The sequence below is a fragment of the Esox lucius genome, chromosome 21, assembly GCF_011004845.1.
Source record: "Esox lucius isolate fEsoLuc1 chromosome 21, fEsoLuc1.pri, whole genome shotgun sequence".
Classification (NCBI taxonomy): domain Eukaryota; kingdom Metazoa; phylum Chordata; class Actinopteri; order Esociformes; family Esocidae; genus Esox; species Esox lucius.
In genome coordinates, this window is record NC_047589.1 from 19915715 (window position 1) to 19942755 (window position 27041).

The window sequence follows — 27041 nt, forward strand, 5'->3', positions numbered from 1 at the left end:
TGTCTTCAATATTGAACCTTTTCACAATATTCTAATTTTCTGAGATATTGAATTTGGGGTTTTCATTTGTTGTCAGTTATAATCATCAAAATTAAAAGAAATAAACATGAAATATATCAGTCTGTGTGGAATTAATGTATACATTATACAAGTTTCACTTTTTGAAAGGAATTACTGAAATAAATCAACTTTTTGATGATATTCTAATTATATGACCAGCACCTGTATGGCAGAATCCACCCCCCATACACGGCGGCGTACGAAATGTTGACAACCTCTATAACGCCGTCTCTACACCACCATGACATTGTTGTGAGCAAGTCTTCACGGGTACACTGCCGCCTACATGACATCTGAAAACCTATGTAAAATTGCATAGAGAAACAGTCGTTAGGTAGGCGTTCACTAGCTTGGTTATCCATATCAGTAGCTAGCATCTCAGTGAATTTGGCAGAATCCACCCCCCATATCTCTGTGTATTTGGCAGAATCCACCCCCCATATCTCTGTGTATTTGGCAGAATCCACCCCCCATAGGTAAAGGGTTGAGGAGCCATTGGGAGCAGACACCGCAGGCAGCCTCACAGCTCAGCCCCCGCTGGCGAAGAATATGGTAGATCACATGACCCGAGAGCACGTCACACGTAATGAACAAAAGATTTCCGAAGACATGGTTCAGATAGATGTTAGGGGTCAGGATCCATGCTAGCAGAGGTGTGTAGCGGTAGGTTGATCTGTTATATGGAGACTGGCCCTGAAATTACATGAATAGAGAAATACACAGGTTATGTTATAAGCACCGTTTGGTAAAGTGTAGCTTTGCAGGTAGTATCAACACCCGGAATAGGAGGCAAATTCTAATGGTTCCAGACAAATTCTGTTTAAATTAAGATGTGAACATGAGTAAAGCAACGTTATCCCATTGATTCCTAACTAGTGGCCATTACAAGACTTTAAGTGAGTCCATTCAAAAGTAGGGATAAAACTAACACCAGGAAGGCCTAACGTTCAAATCTCTTTTATTATCTGATAAAGTAAATCAACGTAACATTCCTGCGTGATGAACCTCGCTGCGTCTGTGAACACGTGATAGTCAATATCAGTGTATTTTACTACCGTAGTTCTGGCCTGATAGACACCAAAACCGACCAAACCAGTTGTACAAAAAACAAAACGTTTCTTCATAAGACTGGACACAGGACTACACTTCCACTTTAGTCAGGGGTGCATTGTTTCTCTAACACGCTGGGTGGCGTTGTTGTGAATCACACACCAAATATTTTATAATTTTTGTCAATAAATCACACTGCAATTCAGATGATACCATGTACATATGAGACACATTTGTTTGCATATATATTCTTTATTTACTGTATATAGTACCTAAATTGATTAAAACGCCAACATTGCAAGACAGTATCATTCCTAATTGCACTTCAGTGTGTTGTAGGTGAAGAGTAGAAAAACATAAGACAAAATGAATTAGATACCCTTATTCTTCAAACCAAAATACACCACTGATACAACATTCTTTGGTTACATGTTGAATGCATATATTTATCTATTACACAAGTATTGGCCCTCCCCGTAAACTACTTTTTATAGTAAGTACAGTTTTTTTCCTGTCCCAGTAGATTGCAGGAGAAACATGTAAGATGTATGAGCATGTGTCCAGCGTTGGACATTAGACAAAATCGGTAGACGGTTCTGATTAAAATAAAATAATCATAATGATGCTTAAAAGTAGTCTACAGCAAAGGGATTTATGTTTGGTTGTGATGAATGTTAACACAAAATGGCAAAACAACGGGTAGGGGCATAACCGACAACGTGGGTAATTTGTTACAGCTAGACAAGGGTAGGAAATGGTCCAACATCAGATATAGTTACTGCTGCTGCAATACATTATTTCAACACCCTCTCCTCCCTCCACATGGCATGTAGCTAAATGTCTAAGGGGAAGAGTAGCGGCCATAGAACAGAATGCTCTGGGTGGGGTTGTGGCGGATGAAGAAGAGGAAGGGGTGGTCGGCAAAGAACGTGGGCGTTCTCAGGGCACAGCGCATCATCATGATGGCGGCCGTAGCAGCTGCTGCCTCAGTGCCCTCCTCATTGACCTCCACAAAGGCCTTGTGCACCACCTTGGACAGAACCAGGTCGTTGTTTGGTGACATGCCTGAGAAGTCGCTCCTGGAGTGGTCGAAGGCATCTATCATGCCCATGCTGACCAGTGTCTCTTTCATGTCTAGGCTCTCCTCCAGCTTGAATTTGGGCAGGCCCACCTGAACCTCCACCAAGTCCATCATGTCTGGCTTGGTCCAATCCACAAAGTTGTCATAGGTCAGCTCCTTCTCCAGCTGTGTGGATCAAGACAAGTCACCGATATTTAGTCTAAATTGGAATGCGGAACATGAAGCAATACAGCTTAAAGGCTGTTTGACTCTGTTAACCTGGGAGCTTGTTGCAAAGGGTCCAATTTAGTTATAGATCTAAGCCTATAATGAAAACAACATCACGTGACTTAGGTTGGCCCAGTGGTATAAACCTCTGTCTCTGGTATATTTATTATTTCAGCATCTTTCCATTTTTCCCACTTTCTCCCCACAGTCTATAAAGCATGATATGCCCAAAATACATTGTTAAAATATACAGTCAAAACAAACCCATTCTGCTGATAACAGGGTAAAAGGTAGTCCTACCTTCTCCAGTCCAGTGGTGCCATCCTCAATTTCATTAGGAAGCATGATGAGCATGCTCAGTTGATTCCCTACATAAGGCAACTCCAGAATCTGACAGTTGGCCTCTGGGATGAAGGTCAGGGGGAACTTGGCCTTCTGGTGCATCATTTTTACTGGCTTACTCTCATTCTGCACCCCAATTGTAAAGAAAAAAGCGTGCACTATTAAGAATAGAAAATGAAGCATTTCATTAAAGAAAGTCAGCTTTTTCCAGATGAGTTGCTTAATGACTAGATGTTTATAGTGCCCACTAAGCACATTCAGGAAAATCTACTTCACAGACCATGTCCTAACTAGTTTCTGCTAGTCAAGCTTGTTGAGAAACCAACCTTGTTAAGTCTGAACTGGACATCTTTGGTGCTGGTTTCCTTGAACTTCTTCTCCCAGTTGCCCTTGAAGTAGATGGCGTTAACCAAGACCAGTCTTGTCAAATCATCAACAATCCCCTTTGGCAACAGATCCTTGATTTTGTCTACAAATATAATGATCACAAATGAGGGAATTTATGGTAACATTGTAACAAGTTTTAGCAACATAAAAAAGTAAATACATCATTGATACGTGATGGATTTAAAATGTACACAAACAAAATAGATCATTCTTCATTAAGTCCCTTTGATTTTTATATTTAATTTCAAAATGTTAAGTATTAAGCTTGTCAGTAAAGAATATTCTGAACACACTGGGTTTTTATACATTTAGTTAATGCTATTGTGCACATTAGAGCTTTCCAGCATCTAATCAGTCACCTGCTGTCTGCTTCTCCACCCAGGTGTTGATGTTCTGTCTAGCAGTCTCTGCATTGGACTTGAAGTCTACAGCCTCCAACTCTGCATTGTAGTGCTTTTTGGTGTCGTGGAGGAAAGTCTGACACATTAACCAGAACACTTTTGTTAGGAGTCAAAATATTAGCTTTAATATCCCCAATTACCTAATATTATATTGTCTAGTCTACAAATGCACAGTATAATGACACAATCAATATAAAATCAGAGAACATTCTAGGATGGCGATGTATTTTTTGACTTTTGCATTAGGCCCTGTTCCAAAGAGTATCCTAAAATGTTTATATTCAGAAAATGCAGCATTAAGTACTTTTACCATAATAAACTGATTCAGAATCATGATGAGCAAAACGATGTAATCTCAGATGCCCTCATCCTCCGCCCACTGTGTAAATGAGAGCGATTTACCTCAACAAACTTGTAAGACTGCTCTCCGTATAGACGATTTGCTAGACTCAGTTTGTAGGGGGCTCCTTCCTTGTTCAGTTCACCCATAAGTTTGCTGAAGCTAACATGGACATCATCCTTGGCTTTGTGGAGGTGCAGGGACTACAGACAAAACCAGATGTGTTGTTGTAATATATTCCTGTGGCATTCAAGAAATGCAAAGCAAGAGCCAAAACAAAAAGCCTTTGTTTTCCAAGTATTTTTGTTTTAGCTTGTAGGCTCTATTCTCCGTATTCTCAAATAAAATACATTTTCTAAGAAATAAAAGTACATCTTCATATACATTCAAACATGAAATTGCTGAAATGTTGACATTTGGTGGTTGAAATAAAGCACGTTAATATCCCTCAGAGAAGAAACCAAAGAGAAGACATGTTAGTTTTTCTACTACCCAAATGTGACAGGTACATCATTTATATGATCATATCTTCTAATACAAAGAAACCACAAACGGAAGAAACCCTAAACCCACTCAACACCACTTAAAGGAGCCATTCCCCATCAAAGCAAAATATCTGGTAACTACAAATGGAAAAAACATTTGCAACAACAATTTTTCTTTTCTATTGGTCATATTCTAATAAATCCATCCCCATTTAGTTGTTTGTTTCTATTAGTTTCTTAGACTAAACATTTTCTTTATTGCAAAACACTGCATGCACCCCACTTCCCTTCCTCACCAACAACCCAATGTTATCTGGAAGAAAACACCCTTTGAACCCATTATCAAAACCCCTTTCTTACTAGATACTTATACTAGCACCTTCAATGCATGTGGAAGCTGGTACTTTTGTACTTTCTGGAGCTGTCCTGGGTAAGCCTCTTTGGGTCTGTCTGCTTTGACAAGGCAAAGGACCTAGTGGATGTCAGTATGACAACTGGTTAACAATTCTGAATGGCATACGCTAAGATATTAGGAGTGATTGGAAATGGTGTGTGTGTACGTGTGTGTGGAGGGTCCTGTAGCTATAGAAGTACTATAGCTAAAAGTACAAAATTGAATGTATGGCAGTAAATCCTGGGCGTTGACTCCTTGAGAGATAAACAAATGTGACCAGCTCTGCCATGTTTGTTCAGTGAAGAACGCACAAAAGGAAGGCATTTTTGTTACACCCTTTACATTGGTGATCGTGCATGGAAGGCTATACATTGGAAAAACATTCCATTCCAGTTATTTTAATATATTTTCTGATCAACAGTAAAACACATAGTCCAAATTGACTTATCCTGCTCTTTTGTACATATTTAATACTATTTTGTATTTTCCCGGCCTGACTATATGCTATAGCCTAAAACAGGAAGGGGAAGACTGGAGCCTGATAAGAGATGTCACTAGTTAATATAGACACACTTTTATTACTTTCTACATGTTGACACAGTCCTCAAATAAAACCTCAGTTGGACAAGGACATATCTTCTGCTTCAAAAAGTAATCAGACAAGGACACCTATGGCAGCTACACCTTACCCAGAGCAACTTACAGATAATTTGTAAAAATGTCCAAGGTCTCCTAGGTGATTTCCTGGATGAAGAACTACACAGTTAACTCAGCGGATTAAAGGAGCTTAAATGCTAGTTACATTACAGACAGTGAACAATACATTATTAAAACTTTGTTAACACAAATCTGTCCATCCCAAACGATGTTATCAAATATTTGTATACATGTCTGTGAGAATAAAAAGGAAAATGGTTTGCTATTTGAGATATTTGACAATGTCACCGCTATGTTTATTTAGACAAGATGATTATGTTTGACTATCAGCAGTTCCCATGAGAGCCACGAAAATTAATCACACTCACCTCTGACATCTGAGTCGCGGTGTTACCCCTGGCCCCCAGAGACACCATGGCCAGAGCAGAGGAGATGCTGAGGGGGGAGTAGAAGACATTGCCCGTTTTTTTTTTCTCTGTGATCTTCTTGAACAGATCCAGGGAGAAGTTGGTGTTGGCCACAGACACAGATGACATTTTAAATGGTAGGAGATGCAGGCAGGAGCTTTGGAAGAAAGGTTTATACGTTTAGTATCAAACATAAAGAATGGATTCTACTGATTTAATTGCTATCTTAAATCGAATAAAATAGATTAAGAATATATAATTCAGCTAGAACATTGAGCTAAAATAATCTAGCTACCTTACATATTAAACTGTAATTCATATCCTGCAAAGTGCATAGCTAAATTTTTTGCGTTGTCCAGGTACAGCAAAAGAGTTAATCAAACTCGTATGCTTAGTAAATAAATAACCAATTAAAAAGTAGGTAATCGTGGCCTTATCAACTCTAACAGTCTCATTCATTAAGAAATGGTAACATTATAAATTACGTTTCCCGAGTTAGAGAAATTTTAAGTTGTTGCAGAAACTCACCAATGGTGTGTGTAATTCAAATAGTACTATCTTCAGACCGATGTCTCCACTTCCCAGGTAGTGGTCTAGATAACCTGTTTTAACAAACCACCTACAGAAGACAACCCAGAAATGAGGCACGCCCTGCCCGGCCCTGCCCTGTCAACTATCGTTTCCGCATTCTCATCCACTGACAAATACGGCAACTTCACAGGGCTAAAACTGCACCGTTGTCAAAGGCGTAGCTTTAATGTGTGCGAGGGATCAATCTTATCGTTGAAAACAATGATCGCATGCATCAATTTATATTATTAATGTTGTTAATTTTCTGTATACTATTTAATTAAGAGGATACTTACGTTTTCATTGAAGTGATAAACATCTGAAAATGTTTTATGATTCTCAGATAATATATAGCCTTTTTAGGATCGACTGATCCCTTGGGGCGTCAGTTATTGCCCTCTGAAGATCTGAGCTGTGGAAGATAACTAGGTAGGGCAGGATGACGGCAGCTAAATTATTTTAGCTCAATGTTCTAGCTAAATTAGGGACTGTCCCGGTTTTAGGTCCAACAGCAGCTAGCAACAGGCAGCCATAGATAGCCAAGGATGGATTTAGATTCTTTGGAGACCCCCCCACCCAAAACTCACACGATGCTCGCACACGCAAAGTTCCCGTCCCCTCCATGTAAAACCTCTCCTTGCCCTCTTAGATTTTCACGTTGATTACAAAATTCTTTGAAATTACTGGGACTTATTTCTGTAATATAACCGCTTTTATTTCTTCTAGAAATATAACAGTGGCCTACCATATTCTTCCAGGAAAATTTAAATCAAAATCTGAAGCTTTGTTATAGCCTAAATGTTGTGAAAATAATATGTGCTTTCACATGTTAATATTAACTAAAATATAAAAAATGACATTTACGCTTTGTTTTATCCAAAGCGACTTAAGAGTGAGGCTGAGAACAATCTTACACAACAAACTTCAGTACTGTGTGAACTACAACAGCTACAAAATAACTGAACTCCAATAATAATAGTAATAAATACATTATTATTATTGGCTCACATTTATGGAAATGTCAAAAATAAACTGTATATATTAAATACATAATATTATATAGATGTAATATATAACACACTCTAGTAGTTAGAGGCTATATAGAGGTATAGCATGTGGAGGGACCCTGGTATGGGTGGCTGAATTTGGGTCCTTAGTTTGAGGTGGAGCAAAGGGGCCCTGGTATGGGTTATGGTGGAGCCTAGGGGCCCTGGTATGGGTTGTGTTGGAGCCTAGGGGCCCAGGTATGGGTTGTGTTGGAGCCCTGGTAGTCAGGGGGCACTGGATGGGCTGAATGGTCCACATATTAAAGCACTATCTGTCTATCTACATTTTGATTTCACAGCAGATTATCCCAAGGACATCAAACCCAAGGGGCCTCAGGACGCTTTGTAACCTGAGGCCCAGGCCCAATTTGCTCGGTCCTTCATTCAGCCCTGTATATAGTGATACAAGACTTGTGGCATTTTGAATTTATTGCTGTTAATTCCAGGAAAACAGATCAACAATTTGCATAAATTCCAAATTCGTTCTAGAAATATTTGACCTTTCCAGTACAATTACATTTAGATATCAAAGAATACAGTAAACATACAACCGAAGGTCACAGTGAGTGTCCCCCCTACAGTACAGCATTTTAACCAGAAAGGTTCAACAAGTACAACTGGCAGGTTTATATGTACAATGGTCCTCCAAGCTGACATGGTTCCTATTCATCCACACAAGCCTACATGTGAACCCAACTTTATCCCTGTGTTGACTCTTGGACTGTCTTAACCTAAGAATTAAGTATAGAATTAATTTTTCTTTCCATGAAATCAAGCAGAATATATTTAGAGTACTTCATCAGTTAAGGAACCTCCATTTATGCTAATGTTTGTGGAGAAAAAGAGTGTCAATTCATGAAATGTCTGTATGATTAATACATCATAAACATAATGTAGAGCTCTATCACTGATTCAGAACTGGCTACCAATCCTGATACCCAAAACATTCCAAAGAGACACCTCCACTAGTATTCATACAACTCATATTTTTTTTTTATAACCCTCATTAAACATACTGTACATTTGTAGCTTGTATGTACAGATGTGTATATTTTCAATGACATATGCCAATAGTCAGATTTCACTGCTGCGTGTCAGGGGAAATAAACAAAGGCTATAAAACATATGCCTTGGCATACAGTCCTCTAGAAATGTCTAAAGGAAATTGTTATTTAGAGAACAGCGTTATCAATGATAGTATAGCATATTCACTCAAACCACTGATGCTCCAAAGAGTGACAACTAGTGTCCCAACTCGGCATTGCAGCACAACATTTCAAAATACTGGATGGAGGACCAGCAGTTAAGCACATGATTATATTGGGAGAGTGTCACTGCTGCAATAACATTTGACTCTAGTTTTGTTTCAGGACTGTTTCAGTGCACTTGAAAGACTTCAGAATTCCTGGTAGATATAGTGCATATTGCCAAAAAAAAAACAAAATAAAAACACAGCAGCATTTAACTTTGACGTGACAGACATGATGATTAAGAACATGTTACTATGCGTTTCACATTATATCAAGTGGCAAATGCTTTAAGAAACCTTTTCTGATATTTCAAGATTCCTTAACATTAAGAAATCAAAAATAGGTTGTACATTCAAAAACACTGCAGCGAAATAGTGAAATATTTTTTTTACATTAACTTTTTGTTTGCATTAATCTTTTGTAGCTGTACAGTTAAACAATACAAATCCTAGTCAAAAGAACAGTATAAGCATAAATATACCATTGTAAAAAACAAAGTATAGGAAAGTCTTTAACTGAGATCTTTCTGGATCCCCATGTTTTCTGAGAACAAAATCATCTTTCAGAAGCTCCCATACTCTTAGAGATGTAGTGTCTTTATTCATTTTCTAATAATATAAGAAATAAGTTAGTAAACATGAGCTGCTGTCTTGTGCCCAGTCTTCAGTGCAAAATACCAAAAGCCACTGGGGGTACGGGGGAGCTTCTCCATGGAAACTAGCCAAGCATCTTGACTTTGATGCTTATGGATCAAGGAGTGATGCATGGAAGCTGAATGGCGGTCTGACTACATCTGAGTCGTTTTCAGTCTAAACATGAAACATGGAAAAGCATAACAGCTTACCTTTATACTCATATTTGCCCTACCTAAAGTCACCAATTCATTTTTGCTGGCTGAAATCCAGACTTCCTCTTTAATACACTTCCATCCATTACAACAACCAACCATTTCCTTGTTGCTCAAAACGTTGGACACAAAATTAATTGCTCTCTTCCCTCCCCCTTTGGCTTTGTCACTTGACTTCACAGGACCAAGGTATGAAAGGCAAGTACTTATGATTTGAAGTACAGACCAAAATTGACAATGTAGTCGGGAAGTGCATCCCACCTTCAGGCATCGCACCTCAACCTGAATGAAAGTCAGAGTTGAGATCCTTGGCTATATGGAAACGAGACAGCTTTTGCTCTCAGCAGTGACAGGAACATCAAGGACGTCTCAGGCACAAGTATTCAGGACCCTCCTTGCATACGCTCTTTAAACATGTAAATCCAAAAAATGTCAAGGACAGAGAAACATTGAGTCCACTCGATACTTAGAGGTCTCGGAGCGCTCGGAACAAGATGGAGGAACTAGAAGGCATATTCAGTCTGTGTTGTCTAGTGTGTCGGTAGAGTGGGAGGCAGCGTACTTCAGACGAAAGCCACCTGAAAAACAGAGAGGGGACTGTGTCAGTGAAACAAAAAGAAAGAAAAGAAATGGGAAAGGACTGAAAACAAGCAAAAAGACAAGGATCCACTGAAAGGACTACAAATTCCCAACCTGCACCTAAGCGCTTTCCTCTGGGTGACATGTCATTGGCTGTGTTTTTCTTTTTCTTTATTTGTTTTCATTTTTAACTGTTTTGCTTTTGTCTTAGCCCTGCTAAGAGAGGGTTTGAGAGAAACATGTCCACAGGTCTCCTGAGATGAAAGAGCCCTTAACAGCAGCTCCTGGCTCTAAATACGTCCTGCAAAAAGGAAATGATGACGGCTAACAGTCTGGTTGTTGGGGGGTAGGGGCTGCCTTCCCCAGCTCGATCAAGGGTGACCTCTGTGTGGCTGGGTGTAGGGCACTAAAGCTCTGTTATGTGAGAGTGAGAGACAGAGAGAGAGAGATCGAGCGAGAGCGGGGTGAGAGGGACCGGTCAGTCCTGAGAGGCTGACCTCTACTTGGTGGGAAAGTGCTGCAGGGAGGGCGGAGGGGGCCGGGCGAAGAGGCCGGCGGCCGCCCCTCCCCGCTCCGCCCTGCCCCTCGCGGCGGCGTTATTACCTTGCTGTGTCGAGTCAACGGGAGGCTGTTTGCAGTCCTGTGCGTAGTGCCCACTTATCCCACAGTTGTAGCACGAGACACTGCCGTTCTTCTTGTTGACGCCGACCGCTCCCCCCAGGGCGCCGCCGCCGCATCCGCCCCCCGCCCCGGCCACCATGCCCATGCCGGACGGGTACACGTGCGAGTAGAAGCGGCCGAAGGGCGACGCCATCTGCTGGAGGCCGTAGCCCTGCTGGGCGCTCAGCACGTGGTCCGAGTGGGAGTGGGGGTGCGTGTGCATCATGGTCTGGCCGGCGTAGGGGGCCGGGGCGGGGGGGAAGAAGGGCAGCTGGGCCTGGCCGTTGGTCTGCGGGGGCGGCTGGCTGAGGTAGCTGCTGCTACAGAGGGACGTCAGCTGGAAGATGGGCGGCACGCCAAACACCTGCCTCGGCGCCATCTGGTGGGGGAAGAAGAACGACGGCGCCGAGTGGCTGGCGCCGCAGCCGCCCCGGCAACCGCAAGCCCCGCAGCACATGGGCTGTTGCTGGGGACCGGCCTGCTGCTGCTGCTTTTGCTGTTGCTGGGCAACGGGGTTGCTGGAGCAGCTGGTGCTGTTGATGTACGAGGTGGAGTCGCTCTGCGCCGTGCTGTGGGTCAGGGCCGGGCTGGGGCTCGGCGCCGGCCCAGGGGTGTGAGTGGGCACGGCCGGGGGTGCCAGCGCCTGCACCTGTCCGGCAGCGGGCGAGACTCCGGGCCCCCCGGCCCCCAGGGTGGCCATGACGGAGGTGGGGATGGGGGCCATCGAGTACGGGGAGGGCAGGGCCGACGGCAGGGCCATGCCTTGAAGCTTGGCGTGGCCGATCATCGGATCCCCCAGTGGGACGGCGGGTGGCAAGGGGGCGTTGGCAGGGTCGGGGTACGCGGCCTGCATCGGGGGAGGGTAGGGCTGTCCGGGGGCGAGCACGTTGATTGCACCCACCGGGGGCTGGTGAGCGGGAGGGGTGCTCACGCTCTCCGGGCTGGCAGTGGCCTGGGGGGGGGCTGTCTTGAAGCGCTGGACATGGGGCGGGAGGGCGGGACTGCCAGGGGGGTGTAAGGCCAGGCCAGGGGAACTGAACCCTGGCAGGACAACGGGCACTGTGGCAGGGGCATCTCTCTTCTCCTGATCCCCTGGCACGGCGGTGGGCAAGGGCTCTCGGAGGACCACGGGAACCTGGATGATCATGCTCGGGCCTGGCTTGTTGTCGGGCAGGACGTCCACGGAAAGAGAGCCGTTGGGCAGCATGTAGGGCAGTGGGTGCAGGAACGTGATGGGGGGGTAGTCCGGGTTGGTCTCAGGGCAGTGGGGCTCCCCGGCGGGCCTGGCAGTGGCCAGGGGGTGGGTGGTCGGCGCAGCCCCCGCTGGAACCTCCTGGCAGGTGTAGAAGGCGTCCGCTCGGCCCTGGCTACTGGAGTCATCAGAATGACTATCTGTGTCTGGGAAGAAGGGAGGGAAGGACAGTAAGAGGGGGAGGGAGGGACAGTAAGAGGGGGAGGGAAGGACAGTAAGAGGGGGAGGGAAGGACAGTAAGATGGGGAGGGAAGGACAGTAAGAGAGGGAGGGAAGGACAGTATGAGAGGGGAGGGAAGGACAGTAAGAGAGGGGAGGGAAGGACAGTAAGAGGGGGGAGGGAAGGACAGTAAGAGGGGGAGGGAAGGACAGTAAGAGGGGGAGGGAAGGACAGTAAGAGGGGGAGGGGGGCAAGTGTCAATGACATCCCTCCAAAAAGAATGCAAGCGCAAACGGCAATCAAAGTCTGTGTATGCGTGCTACCTTTGTCCTTCTCATCCTCGCTGTCGAGGCTCTCAGGTCCGTGGTGGTGAGGGCTGGAGGGGGAGCTGTAGCTCTCAGACGAGGTGTCTCCATACACGTCCTGACAGGAGCTTGCGTCTACAACCAACATAAATATGTTACATTGGTTTTTTATTCATTTACAGATTTGAAGGCATATATTAGCATTTATTATATTAACTTTAACAACATTCCTAAATATTGGTTAAAACAAGTAAACTCAAATTCTTCTAAACCTGAAAGACGTGAGAAGACACTTCCCCAGACAGCATGTGATTGTGATTGGATTAGTATTGGATGGCTGTAACTGAAAACGATCCTTCATCAATACCGACCTTTTCCTGTTGACTGCAACACTCCCCGAGAACCTTGTGGGACCATGCTCCCATTGGTCAGGTAGACTTCTTTTCCCCCTCCCTTTTTCCCCTTTTCCCTAGAAAACAGGAAGACCGGAAAGGGGCTGATTTAAAGTCACCGATGCACCCTAAACACTACATGGTACACTACATTTGACCCGAGCCTTAATGCTCCCTGAGTGACTTAAATGTCTTGCTGCCAAATGCTCTTATTGTTAACCATGACGAGCAGAGGGAATATTGATATAGGACACCAATGACACTCTTTACGGTCCAAACCAAACCCTGGCCCGGTTTACTGTATAGAAAGTAGGCTTCCAGCTGGAGCATGGTCAGTGATTACCTGTTGGGTTCAAGAGCGACAGGGTGACTGCTTCTCTTCTCTCGGCCCTGACACTGCGGATAGAGAGAACAAGGTCAGGAAAAGGAACATTCCATGGTACACTGGCCACATTGCACAATTCTCTATTTCTCCTTTGTTAATTTTTGTTCACACGTGTGTGTGTGTATTTTATAAATGACAGAACACAAAAACTGAAATTCAGATTATTTATTTAGCAATGTATAAGCTATCCCAACTGTACAAAGTTTCAGTTTAAAATATTTGACCCCATCTTTACAATAGAACAGTAGAGGATAGAAATGGTTAGAGGACATCTCTCTGACAAATCATAGACAGCATCACCATCCAAAACATCCAGCATATTAATGTAGTCAACTGGGTGGGACTTGCAGATAGCTCAGATAACCGAGTTGGTCATTGGGGAATGCCCATTTCGTCCATAACTGACTGAGGTCTTTGAATAACCTCAGTTGGCCGTGATTACTCCAACTGGATCATTAGGAAAGATCATACAATACAGTTGGCTGGACTAGTTAAAACAGATGATGCCCAAAAAAACTTTGCCAAGGGCTCTATCACTCTCTATGGTTCATTCATATTGTAAAAATAGTTCTTTTGTGAGGCGCAGCAGAAAAATCTCAAACTTAAAAGATAGTCGGTCAACATATTTGTGCTGTCTTGTCACTTATGGTAAAAAGAAGAAAAACTTTGAACCCCCCACCTCAAACAGACTGTTTAAAAAAATACTCCAGATGATGACATCCTCTTCAGGAGGTGTCCGAGCTGGCCAATCAGCAGTCTAGAGGAAGATGAGCTGACCAATCTTACTACATAAATGCAAATTTTTTAAGATAAAATATAGTTTGAACCACATTATGTAATTTCCTTTACACAATCAGGTAGCACACCCTCTATACAAAACCTCAAACGGTCCAAAGGGCTGGTACTATTTCACAGACTGAACTCCAGGGCACGTGGGTCATTGTTAAATGTTACACAACCCCTGTCACATGAAGAGGGCACATGAATGAGACTGTGATGGACTCTGACACAGAGCCACAGTGATTGTGTGTGGGTTGGGGGAGGCTGTCATTGATAACACTAGCATTGTACATTCTGTACATTAGGGGAGTAACCCTTTGACTTGGCAGTAATATGAAACTGTATACCACTTCGCAAACATTCAATGCAGCGGCGCACGTCAGTTGTCGCTGAGATATGGTACCATTTGAGACGGTGCCGTACGGTATGACACAAAACCTGCCCCGGATGCTAAGAAACATCCTTAGGTTCTGATAAACCGGCACACACCCACCCTGTCACAAACCCTTGACTTGGAGTGAACGAAAATCTGATGACTTTTGGGCGTGCAAATCAAGCCCAGCTTCGGGGAAGAGAAGAGAGACTAGGTGTCAAAATACCAGTCATTGACACAGAGGTGCTGGTGTGTCTCTGGGGCACCAATTGTGGGTGAACCAATTGGAAGGTATAAACAAAAAGCACCAGGACCTCTGTGGAATCGGTTTGACACCTGTGCTCCACTTTAACAACAAATCCACAATGTAAATCGACTTCAAATAGCATAAGTGCAAATTCATCATTGCCTCGCGAATCGGTGCGTCAACACATACTGATACATTGTTAAACCACAAACACAAAAGCAGGAACAGATTTGAAAGTAGTTAACACTTCTTTAAAGCATGTGGGACGGCCGCAAGTAACTCAAGGAAAAACCCATGTGTATTGTGTCAGTAACTCTTGGGCGTATGATGCTCACTGAATGGACGAGCTCAAACTGTAGAGGCGCCGTTGGGAGATAATGTGTGAAGAATGTGCTGGGTCAGCTGACTAAACCGACAGGGAGCAGTCCACAGCGAGGCCACGGAGCAGCCAATGATTGTGTGCCGTGTCATCGACCACATCAACTGACAAATTTCTTTATCACATGATGTGGTTGGTTAATACTAAACACACCTTTCCCAGCATGCTACGATCTGTCAGGCGTTAGGGACTAACATGCTGACTAAATGACATGCAGGCCAGATAAAAATAAAAACACTATTCTAACAAGCTATATTTAGGGACCGGTTGGAAAATGCATATTAAAATAGTGGACAGTACATAGTCCATTTTTGAGTTGGACCTTTGAAGAGCTCGGACTTACAATAGCATGCGTGTTTCTACTGCGTATCACTAAGGGGAAAACCAATACAAAGTGTTTAGGAACTTAGAATTGAATGTCTCCTTGTTCCTCTTTCAGCGACCCAGTATTTTGGACAGATGGGAATTGTAGCACGTCGTTGACACTTTCGACTGGTTTGGATAAACTGATTAAACAACATGTATGTGTTAATTAATTTAGCAAACAACATGTCCGGTCTCGTTAACGTCCAGGCTAAGGAAGGAAGTTATCCTGACTAACGGAGAAGAATCCCTTGGCCTCTGCTGCAACTGGCTCCCTTTCTCTTACGCACCCGCCCACACACTGTTTATACAATAAAGCATCTGCCCTTATTTGGTCAATGACACAGTGGTCACAGGGGCGGAATGGAGCAATGTGTCAGCCATCTTAAAACGTAACTTCTCCCTCCTCTAAATGAACTCATCCCGACTCTGTTTAACACACAGGCGCCTGAAGACGTCAACACCAAAAACAACCAATAAGAAAGCACGGCAATACACAGAACGCAAAATAACCAGAATAACAACTCCCTGATTGGTTAGCGTTAATTAACTGCACATTTTTAAGTCTGTTGTGAGAGTTGGGTATCATCCCAACTGGCACCTGGTAGTGTTTTCTTGTTCCCTAGTCTGAATGAGTGAATAGGGTATCATCTGGGACGCAGCCTGGTTCTGTGTGTCTCACCAGCTCTGTGGAGGCGTCCTGGTTGGGTTTGAGCGTGCAACTCTTTCTCCTCCAGTCAGGCAGGCCGTTGTGCTCAGAGCTGTGAGGCCCCCTCCGACTCTTCTCCCCCTGGGAACTTTTGGCATTGGGAATGCTGTGGGGGAAAAGCAAGATGTACATGGTAATCATCTGTGTGCCTTTGCCATGTAACGCTGTGTGAAGGTTAGTGTCAGCACAATAGAGAAGCTTACAGCTCACGTCCATATATGTGTCTGTAAGTACATCGGGCATTTTATGGTCACTGAACGCTTCCTCCATTTTAATGTAGTCAAGTGGGTGGGTCTGCCAACTTCATCCTTCACGACACTCCTGGATTGACTTGATGCCAAGGATTAGCTAATACAAATTGTTCCACCCACTTGACTATATTGAAATTGTGGCTGCCTTCAATGCATAAAAATTGCTGTTTGACCATTCAAGTCTCTAATTTCCTCAGTTAGCACATACTGCTAAAAACGGTGCACACACTGCACAACAACAGTATTTATAATGTGTGTATTATTTTGCAATCCGTAAGTTAGTCTGCTGTGCTCATATGTCAGAAAAGTTGGTTAAGTGAAAGTGATAGGCCCGCCTGGCCACCTGGGACTACTTAAGGTAGGACTCTCATATTATGCGACCGACAAAGTCTCTGCCAAAATGTGCAACGTTAGCATTTATATACAATCAAATTCATGGACAAATTGCAGTTTAAAACTGTGGTAAACACAACCTATGAAACAGTTTTACAATCCATCCTATAGGTGGCAGCATCAACCAAGTGGAGTGCTGTGCCATGGCAGGACGGAGCGATGAACATATCAGGCGCAGGTATTCGGCATGAAGCAGCCAAATAGGGATCAAGAAGGTTATAAGCCTCTTTATCGGCTTGGTTTCTAGACTGTTGATCTTAATATGTATTTGGTGTCGCCACCTGAAAATGCAACTCCTGGCCTCTTCAACCCAAGGGAGTCAAAATGGAGCGAGGCCCTAAATGGCCTTCACCTGGGTACATGCATTCAACTCCTGGCCTCTTCAACCCAAGGGAGTCAAAATGGAGCGAGACCATAAACTGCCTTCTCCTGGGTACATGCATTCAACTCCTTGACACATTAGCAGATTGTTTTTAAATAGATGCACAGGATTCACTGACGTTACAGACCACGTAGGTATGCCTAAGATCCCTAGACATAACTTGTACAGCAAAAACAGTGGGCGGGTTATGAAACACAGCCGGGGGGGAAAAAAGACATCCATCGGGCACTCATTAGAGAGCATCCGCTAGCATGACCAAAATGGGAATGAGTCACGCGTAGCGACAGAGGTACGACTCGTTTACTCGATGCCCTCCTTTCCAAACCCTAATCGTTAGGTTGGAAGGAAGACTCCCGCCTAGTACAGCCCCTATAGGTACCACGGAACAAAGCGTTGCTTACCAAAGGCTGGGGCTTCTGCTGCCATGTTTCCTCCGATGCCCTTGAACGTACGGCTCCAAATCTGAAGGGGACAGAGGCAGGAATGAACGCACCAAACGGATTTACCAGGAACCACAGAACTCAATCAACCCTTCCAAATGCAATGGTTCGCACGGACTCTGCTTAGTAGCAACAGGCGTTTCAATGCCGTTATTCATTACAGTAACAGGATGTTAACTGGTTTAGCCGAGCCTGCAGTTACAGCTTGCACTGAATATCACAGGAGAGCGTGCGCACGTGCACACACCGCAACGTAGCCATTTTATGGCGGCTCCCCGGGGAAGGTTTCCTCACCCCTGTTATATTTGCCGGCCCGTGACATAAGATCTAGGCAGCCTGTTGTTGCTGTACGGACTGTATTGGTGTTAACCTGGTCCCAAAGCTGCTCTCTGAGAGAAAAGGAGCTGTGCAACAGTACAATAGGGCCTAGTATCACTAAGCCTGTGGAGCCATTAAAAAGTGGCAGCGTAGCACTTCCTGCCCTGCAGAGCCTGAAAAAGAATCACGTGCATTTGTCTGTGGGAGGAAAGAAAAAGAACCCTAAATCACCGTAAACAGAAAAATGGCAAGTATGTGACGAGTGCAAGTGGCCTATATTCCTGGTTCACGCGAGGTAGCTGGCAGGTTATGCTACTTAGTGGAATGAGGGAGTACGAGGTTAAGGCAGGATGAAGTTCTTTTGAGGGGGGAGGGGGGTACTCACACACACCTTCCTCCTGGCTCGATGCCTCAGAACAGTCCAACTTGGAGGGTTTCACCAGGGGCCCAGGGGTATCTGGAGGGGTGGACACATTCACTCTCTGAATTGCTGAGTGGAAAACGGGTATCCACGTAATGTGAACGGACCTCTTTCATAGTAACATAGTCTGGTAGCATCTGGTCTAAGCTGCTACCATTACCATCTGGCCCTTTGTGAGCACTCAGGTGTGGCTCACTCAGCTGTGACATGGACACTCCTCCCAGGAGAACCCAGAGGGCATGACAGATAGTGGCTTGAAGCATTGTTTTACACTATGACAGTTCTATTTCGATGAACAAGACCTATTTCCACATTTATGTCGGAGATCTGGAGCGCTGATGTGTTGAGCCTCACTGTGTACCTCTGGCCCAGCGAGTTCTATTCTGAACATTATTTACATATTACAGTTGTGGTACAGCAGTTGTTGTCTTCTTAATAGGCACTCATTTTACCCATGAGCCCCTGAGCTGTCAACCACCACCCTGTTACCTATCTGTCAGGAAACCAGTCTGATGACACTAAACAGGAGGTGTGGGGCAGCCTGCTGCTTGGCTAAGCCGTTACAATAATAATCACGTTATTATTCACGTATGCCATTTCTGTCCTTCATAAGCGATGATTTCATAACAGTTCGACTTGACAAACTGTCTCAGGTACTATGATCGTTCCTGGAGACAGGAATAGCCAACTAATTGACACCTTTTTTTTGGGGGGGGGGGTTGGCCAATGGTCTACGAATACCTCCACCCTCCCCTTTTCCCCTCCCTCTGTCCATCCATGTCATCCTCCACCTCATCTTCCATCCATCCACCCATGGCGCTAGCTTTCTGGCTGTGACCCTCTGCTACGTCTCCAGGTAATAAAGCCTGAGAGTCACTGAGCCGTTTTATTAGAACAGATCAAATTCCTCCTCGTTTCCCCTTCGGCCTTGCTTCCAGGGCATGAAATGGAGGAGAATTTCATTTGAGTCGTGGAAGGCGTGCTTATCTATCAATTTTTATAAAAGATGTGGCAGCTCAAAGGATGTTTAGAAAACGCCATTAGGGGACAGCATTTAAAAGGTCAGACCAGCGGGGAAAGAGGCTGCCACTTACAGGATTAACCAAACGGGAACTGAAGTGGGTTGTAAGAAATTCGGTGGGTCCATGAATGTTTCACACATATACGAGCGTTACTTAAATGTGAATGTAGAAATGTGTTGCATGGAGGGACATGAGTTTGGAGAGATGGGTAAATGTGTGTGAGCGTCCGCCTGTTAGCCTGCTATCCGCCTGCCAGACCCTACACTCCATGGGGCTAACCACAGGAACATGCGTTGAAGTAGACAGCTAGTATATCATGATCCATATAGCACGATCCATGCATGGCCCTGGACGACTCCCTGTAGTCATCGCTTGACCTGATGATGCTAGGGGTGTGGGGAAGGTTACTGCTGACGTGGAAACTAACCCCTGACGAAGGCTACCACACGGACACGCACACGCACAACTTACATCTGCTGCCGCTGGGGTTGGAAGAAGAAGAGGAGTCACACTGGAAGAAGCCACAGACCTTTGTTGTCTTTCTGAAAGCCTGCGGAGCCAAAAGAAACGTTTCCCTGGCGAGAAAAAAAAACAAAGAAATCAGTTACTATATTTACTATTAGTTTTAAATTAGATTTTAGGTTATTAAACCAAAGAGCAGTTGACCCCTTGCCCCAAACAACCTGCTGCACTAAACCTCATTTTGATTGGGATTGGCATGGCTGAGGAGGTATTAAGTTACTTGTAGACAAGGTGATATAAGTCCTAAAAAAAACTATGGAATTTCAGAGGAGCTTGGTCATTTCAATGATCATGTAACCGGAGGGAACCTATAAGGTCTAAAAATAAATCGAAGACAAGTAAAGGCCCAGAGCTGAACGCTCCAGTCAAAGCACTGGACACAGCAACACAAGCTAAAATGCTACATTATAGCTGATCTCATCAGATCACCTGGAAAAAGTTAGCTTTACAGTAACAACCAGAAGGAAGTGATTTCGTCCTGCAACAAATGAATCATCAGCAGAAATGTCTCCAAAACGAAACGTAAAACAGGTCAACTCAGCCAGCAGGGGGCAACATTACAACTGTTTATCCAAAGCTCTCCGCTGACACGACCTGTTAGGAAATGCCATTGGTTTGGAGGGGTTTTCACTCAATTAGCTGATGGTACATTTATTACATAAAATTACCACTGCCATGTAGTGATACTGCACCAGGTAATCTGATGAGGTCTGACCGTCCCTGTTGACAGAGGCTGGAAGCTCTAGGCTAGCATTCATAAAGTTTTTGTGTAAACTGCTCATTTAGGATCAGTTTTGCCCTTTAGATCATAATGAATAAGGAATTGTTTAACTTCAAAGTACAAAATGCCATCACAACATCTTCGTATTTCTCCTCTACTGCAATATAATGGCTAAGATGACAGATCAGCGCTTCTACTCGTGAGATTTTATGGATACAGACTTGGTTGTTTCCACCAGGATCCATTTCATTCCTGATGATCCACACCTTACCTTGGCTAAAAACTTAGGCGCATAGCTTGTTGCTATGCAACTTCTCTGAAAGGTAATCTACCACCAGACAGCTAGAGATAAAATGCAAAAGTGCAACACGTTGAGTTCCTGAATGCCAACACGAAACATATATTTTCCTACTTTCAAAGACACTGCATCATAGCACATTCACATTAAACATTCACTAGTGTCAATCCACTGTTAGCTATCCCCTGAAACTGTGCCAATACCATATACTGGAAAGTTCATTACATAACATAATGTTGGTTTACTTAACATCAAAGTATGCTAAGAACAGATTGTTATTTACAGAACGACCTGGGAGTGATTGAGGTTATTTATCTTGCTCAGGGACGTTTATTTTTCACCTTATCGGCAAGTAAACCTTTTATTAACTGGCCCAATGTTCTTGACCACTAATAAACCCTGCCGTCAGCAAATTTCCAACAATGGATTCTGTTTCATAGGTAAAGTGTCTGTGATGTGATGTCTAAATGCAGTCCGAGGGGTGTATGTATTCCACTGAACATTTCCTAATATTAATATTGGACACAGGAGTGCTTGTGACTGCATATGATGCCCGGCAACAGGAAGCAATAGCCTTAACCAGGAGACTGACCAGGAGTGACCCTACCCTTTGGATTTTAAATCCATGTCTTGTGTGAGTCTGTCAACACCTCTCTCATTAGATACACACGTGTCTTTATTTTATCAACTAAACATTGCATTACCTATATGACCAGGAATTAGAGTAGCTTAAGCATTAAGTTAATGTAAAATCTTGGAATGACCATTGAATAGACTTACATGTCATAAGAGACAAACATGTCATAACAATAAACAAGCAACACTAGTTTCAAATCAGCTGAGTTATTAGCCTTCTACGGTTTCACTTTTGGAAAAACGAAACTATAGCTGGTCTCCAAGAGGGGGCGTTGTTGCCTTCACAAAACAAAACTGCACCTCACTGTAACCAAAACAGTGAGCTGTGTACAATGATACAGTATGGTATGCCTGTGGACTATAAACACAGTGGATACTGTAAGCTTCTGCTTAGTGTTAAGGGATTTGGTCTGAAAGGTAATGGACACTAGTCAGCGTGCATTCCTCCCACATAAGTGAGAAAACAAAGTAGTTCAAGCAGTATAATGACATCTAAATCAGGGAACAATTAGGGGACATTTCCTTGGTCACTGCTGGAGACTTAAAAATGAGAAACCCACAAATGGTCTTAAGAAAGTCACAAGAAACTATGATTCATAACTGATAATAAAGGTTGCGATCAATCTACGCACAATAACTAATTTATTTAAACTGGCGCCAATATGTTAAAAAAATTAATCTGTACATAATTATTCAAAACCTTTGCCATGACACTCAAAAATCTAATCAAAATAAGCTCAGATTGATCCTGTATCCATTGGTCAACCTTGAGATTAACCTGTCTATAAATGGTCCCACACTTTACAGGGTATGTCAAACCAAAACCAAGCCATGAAGCCCTATGAACTCCGAGATTGTGTTGAGACTAGGATCTGGGAAAGATTATAAAAAAAATGCTAAAGCACCAAAAGTTCCCAGGAGCACAGTGGGCGGCATGATTCTGAAACAAACAACGTTTTGAACCACAAAGACCACTAGAGCTTTTTGTCGGGACAAACTATGTAACCAGGCAAAAAGGGCCATGGGTATGGGAGGTGACCAAGTTCCCTATGGCCACAGAACTTTAGAGTTTCTCTGCAGAGATGGGATAACTTGCCAGAAGATGGGATAATTTCTTTAACACTTTTTGGTCGAGTGGCTAGAAGGAAGCCAGTCCTGAGTGAAATGACATAGTAGTATGACATGCTGCCTTGAGTTTGACAAATGGAACCTCAAGGAAATGGAACCTCAAAGGAAAAACATGGTCTTTGGTCTGATGAGACAAACATCAAACTATTAGCTCTGAATACCCAAGTACTAGGTCTGCCAAAAACATGGTACCGCTCATCACCTGGCTAAAACTATCCCTGCGGTGAAACATGGTGGTGGGAAGATCATGCTAAGGGGCCTGGGAGACAGGTCAGAATTGAAGGAAGGATGAATAAAGCAAAACACAGAAAGGTTTGTGAAGCAAACTTGATTCAGAACGCACTGCCAAAGCAATGCCGGAGTAGCTGCGAATGTCCTTAAGTGGCCCACCCAAAGCCTGGACTCAAACCCGATTGTGGGGAGACCTGAGGGTTGCAGTTCAACGACAAACGCCACTCATTCTGATAGAGCTTTAGAAGATCTAATAGGAGGAAAGGCATAGCCAAGAAGACTGTGACAGCTGCCAAAAGTGCTTCAGCAAAGTATTGAAGTCTGAATAATTACATTATCTCACAAGTGAGTACACCCCTCACATTTTTGGAAATATTTGATAATATCTGTTCATGTGACAACACTGAAGAAATGACACTTTGCTACAATGTAAAGTAGTGAGTGTACAGCTTGTATAACAGTGTACATTTGCTATCCCCTCAAAATAACACAACACACAGCCATTAATGTCTAAACTGCTGGCAACAAAAGTGAGTACACCCCTAAGTGAAAATATCCAAATTGGGCCCAAAGTGTCAATATTTTTTGTGGCCACCATCATTTTCCAGCACTGCCTTAACCCTCTTGGGCATGGAGTTCACCAGAGCTTCACAGGTTGCCACTGGAATTCTCTTCCACTCCTCCATGACGACATCACAGGGCTGGTGGATGTTAGAAACCGTGCGCTCCTCCACCTTCTGTTTGAGGATGCCCCACAGATGCTCAATATGGTTTAGGTCTGGAGACATGCGTGGCCAGTGCATCACCTTTACCCTCAGCTTCTTAGCAAGGCAGTGGTCGTCTTGGAGGTGTGTTTGGGGTCGTTATCTTGGAATACTGCCCTGCAGCCCAGGCTCCGAAGGGAGGGGATCATGCTCTGCTTCAGTATGTCACAGTACATGTTGGAATTCATGGTCCACTCAATGAACTGTAGCTCCCCAGTGCCGGCAGCACTCATGCAGCCCCAGACCATGACACTGCAACCACCATGCTTGACTGTAGGCAAGACACACTTGTCTTTGTACTCCTCACCTGGTTGCCGCAACACATGCTTGACACCATCTGAACCAAATAAGTTTATCTTGGTCTCATCAGACCACAGGACATGATTCCAGTAATCCTTGTCCTCAGTCTGCTTGTCTTCAGCAAACTGTTTGCAGGCTTTCTTGAGCATCATCTTGCAGTGTGCGGCGTATGGTCTGAGCACTGACAGGCTGACCCCCCACCCCTTCAACCTGTGCCGCAATGCTGGCATCACTCATATGTTTATTTCCCAAAGACAATCTCTGGATATGATGCTGAGCACGTGCACTCAACTTCTTTGGTCAACCATGGCGAGTTTATAACCTAGGCCATCTTAATGTAGAGCAAAAATTCTTTTTTCAGATCCTCAGAGAATTCTTTGCCATGAGGTGCCATGTTGAACTTCCAGTGACCATTATGAGGGAGTGTGAGAGCGATAACACCAAATGTAACACACCTGCTCCCCATTCACACCTAAGACCTTATAACACTAAGTCGCATGACACCGGGGAGGGAAAATGTCTAATTGGGCCCAATTTGTCATTTTTACTTAGGGATGTACTCACTTTTGTTACTAGTGGTTTAGACATTAATGGCTGTGTGCTGAGCTATTTTGAGGGGACAGCAAATGTACACTGTTATACAAGCTGTACACTCACAACTTTACATTGTAGCAAAGTGTCATTTCTTCAGTGTTGTCACATGAAAAGGTATTACCAAATATTTGCAAAAATGTGAGGGGTGTACTCACTTTTGTGAGTACGTTGGTGAGATCTGTTTTTTTCCCAATAAATTGGTTCAAATATAGAAAAAAATGTGGAGTATTGCATGAAGATTAATTGCATGAAAAAAAAAAAAAACATTCATCAATTATAAACCAGGCTTCAATCCCAGAATCTTCCTGGCCAACTCTTCTCACACCTTTCCAACTCCATATTTTGTGCCTACTCTCTGATGTGGTAAAAAAGTAAAGTCACTTCACACGAGATAGGAAGGCTGGCAAACCCAACTGACATGAGAGATCTGTTTAAAAAGTTTAAAAAGTCATTTCTGTATGAGAGTTGGTCAACCGTGGTCATGTGTCAAGATATTGGAACTCTATAAAAAGCACTCACTTGAGGTTTCTCTCCACCTCCCTGCTCTCATAAGACTCTCCTTGGTTGAGTAGCCGAAGGAGGCCCTTCTCAAATGACTCCGTGGACTGTTCCTTTGGAAGCTGCCAGAACAATCGTAGAGGGAAAAGGGAGTCAAGGTTTGACGAATTGTACAGTACTGCTCAAACAAATACTTTCAACAACAGTAAGAGGTCAAGAGTTAAATAAGGGTCATTAATGATTGACTACTATTTATTACTCATACTCATACATCTGTGTGTGTGTGTGGTACAGTATGCAAGGTTCGCCATTTTTCTTTACAGCTTAAAAGTACAGTTGATGTAGCTGTGCATACGGATATTAATAATAATTATCATAAAATAGAATACTAATGAGCATAAAGAATATGCACTTTTCAAGGCATCCAAAGTCACTATAAATATAGTTAGTAATGATATACCTTCAACAAGAAGTTCTCCAGTTCAAGGTGTGTTTTAGTGACAAGGCTGGATGAACAGTCAGACCACTTCACCTGGAACAGAAAATACACTATTGTTATTTATAATCCAAGAGATGTCAATTAAAGCTGCCAGACATTCACAGAGCATTTAGAAGCATTGGGTATGGGACAGGAATCAGTCACATCAACGTTTTCCCTAGAAAACATACATCTACCATCAACAATAAACAATGTCACAGTGGTGCATCAACAAGACGGCATGAAAGCAGTTTGGTTTGATGAAATCCTCATGAAAGCCTATGTTTATTTGTAAAGCCCTGCTGTTTTTTCAATCTCATAACTTGGACTCAAAATTGTATTTGTGGGAGAGTTTTGGGGACTTTTCCTCAACAGCTATGTAAATTGATGTTAGATGGTGCCAACAGGATGTGACTGGGTCATTAAAGACTAATGAATATATAGGCCAGGGCTATACACATCTGATGTGTGGGCCAAATCTGGACATTTATATATTTAGAATGACCGTTTGATTTATTCTGAACGATAATGGGATCTACAGAAATCTGAGGTTAAGGGGCAAAACGTGTGTTTTCCTATAGTTTCGCTCATTGAAATGCTGCAAATCAATATCACTCAACATACAAGTCACATGAATTCAGAGGTGCTACAAGGGGACCGTCTGCTTGCCCCCCATGGGCTGTTTGCCCTGCCTGATACACCAGTGCACTGTGTCAAACGTATTAAACAATTAAAAACACAATAGACTCATTTATGGTTATCTATAATTGATCTAATCAATAACTAGATCCTATTATTTTTGGGTGGCTATGCAAGAGTAAAGTTCTCAGTATTATTTTTGGGTGGCTATGCAAGAGTAATGTTCTCTATGTGTGCAGGACGCCAAAGAGACGCTTCTTTTTTAGGCAATTGTCACCACAAGAAAACCAAACACATGAAGCGGAAATGCTTTTAGGAGTTTGTAGCTAAATTCTTTTTTGACTGACATTTTCCAAATCTCTTGAATTTAATTATTTTGGCACTTCAAGGGAGAGATAAAGGACTGCTTTTCTATAAAAGTGTGTAGGTACTTTTGATTTGATACAAATATATTCAGTCATCAGCACGGGTCCCTCCTGTGATGTCTGAGTTTTTAGATAAACAGAAAGCCATTTTTTTAATAAGATTTGATGAGTTTATTCCACGCAGAGATGATGCAGTCATCATTCTTTTCTGATGTGATGGAAAAACATATTTACAAAATCTAGTCAAATGAGATATGCCATGCCTGAAAAGTTAGGGGAAAAGGCTGAGAAAAATATAGAAAAAGCAGAAATGTATGAATTTGATGGAGATCAGTGGTGTCACACACAAGGCATTTCCATTATTTAAGCCCTCAGCGAGAGTAATCACATGCAGAAAATGTCTGGCGTCCCTGTGAATAACCTTGAAATAGGGACTGATCTAGGATTGAACCCCTGATTGCTCTAGGAATATAGGCAGTAAAATCACATCCATCAGTTAGGAGACAAGGGAGTATGAGGAACAGAGACCTAT

At 43.3% G+C, this 27041-nt stretch overlaps 2 protein-coding genes across 5 annotated transcripts in view; both read right to left on the minus strand.

Annotated features, from left to right (window-relative positions):
• Positions 1-1342: 1342 nt before the first annotated feature.
• Positions 1343-6765, minus strand: LOC105019469 (leukocyte elastase inhibitor-like). Of its 3 annotated transcripts, XM_020041849.3 has the most exons (9): positions 6678-6765; positions 6340-6430; positions 5773-5968; positions 4733-4825; positions 3931-4071; positions 3487-3604; positions 3067-3209; positions 2699-2866; positions 1343-2356 (listed from the first exon to the last, which is right to left on the minus strand). In XM_020041849.3, the coding sequence occupies exons 3-9, from the start codon at positions 5938-5940 to the stop codon at positions 1952-1954; spliced, it is 1236 nt and encodes a 411-aa protein (XP_019897408.2). In that variant the 5' UTR covers positions 5941-5968; positions 6340-6430; positions 6678-6765; the 3' UTR covers positions 1343-1951. The 3 variants fall into 3 exon arrangements, with proteins under 3 accessions (XP_019897408.2, XP_010883988.3, XP_010883989.3); XM_010885686.5 differs by lacking the exon at positions 6678-6765 and having other exon boundaries at positions 6340-6494; XM_010885687.5 differs by lacking the exons at positions 4733-4825; positions 6678-6765 and having other exon boundaries at positions 6340-6492.
• Positions 6766-8404: 1639 nt separating this feature from the next.
• LOC105019470 (zinc finger CCHC domain-containing protein 2) overlaps positions 8405-27041 on the minus strand; it is a 46518-nt gene continuing 27881 nt past the window's right edge. Inside the window, exons 4-14 of one of the 2 annotated variants that reach the window (XM_029116326.2) lie at positions 25488-25559; positions 25049-25149; positions 19807-19910; positions 18284-18349; positions 17536-17596; positions 16082-16214; positions 13216-13268; positions 12852-12949; positions 12499-12615; positions 10707-12161; positions 8405-10102 (exon numbers count right to left, since the gene is read on the minus strand). In XM_029116326.2, coding sequence (XP_028972159.2) covers positions 10041-10102; positions 10707-12161; positions 12499-12615; positions 12852-12949; positions 13216-13268; positions 16082-16214; positions 17536-17596; positions 18284-18349; positions 19807-19910; positions 25049-25149; positions 25488-25559 — 2322 coding nt within the window. In that variant the 3' untranslated portion in view covers positions 8405-10040. Of the gene's footprint in view, positions 10103-10706; positions 12162-12498; positions 12616-12851; positions 12950-13215; positions 13269-16081; positions 16215-17535; positions 17597-18277; positions 18350-19806; positions 19911-25048; positions 25150-25487; positions 25560-27041 lie in introns of both variants that reach the window. The other variant, XM_029116325.2, reaches the window with a different exon arrangement.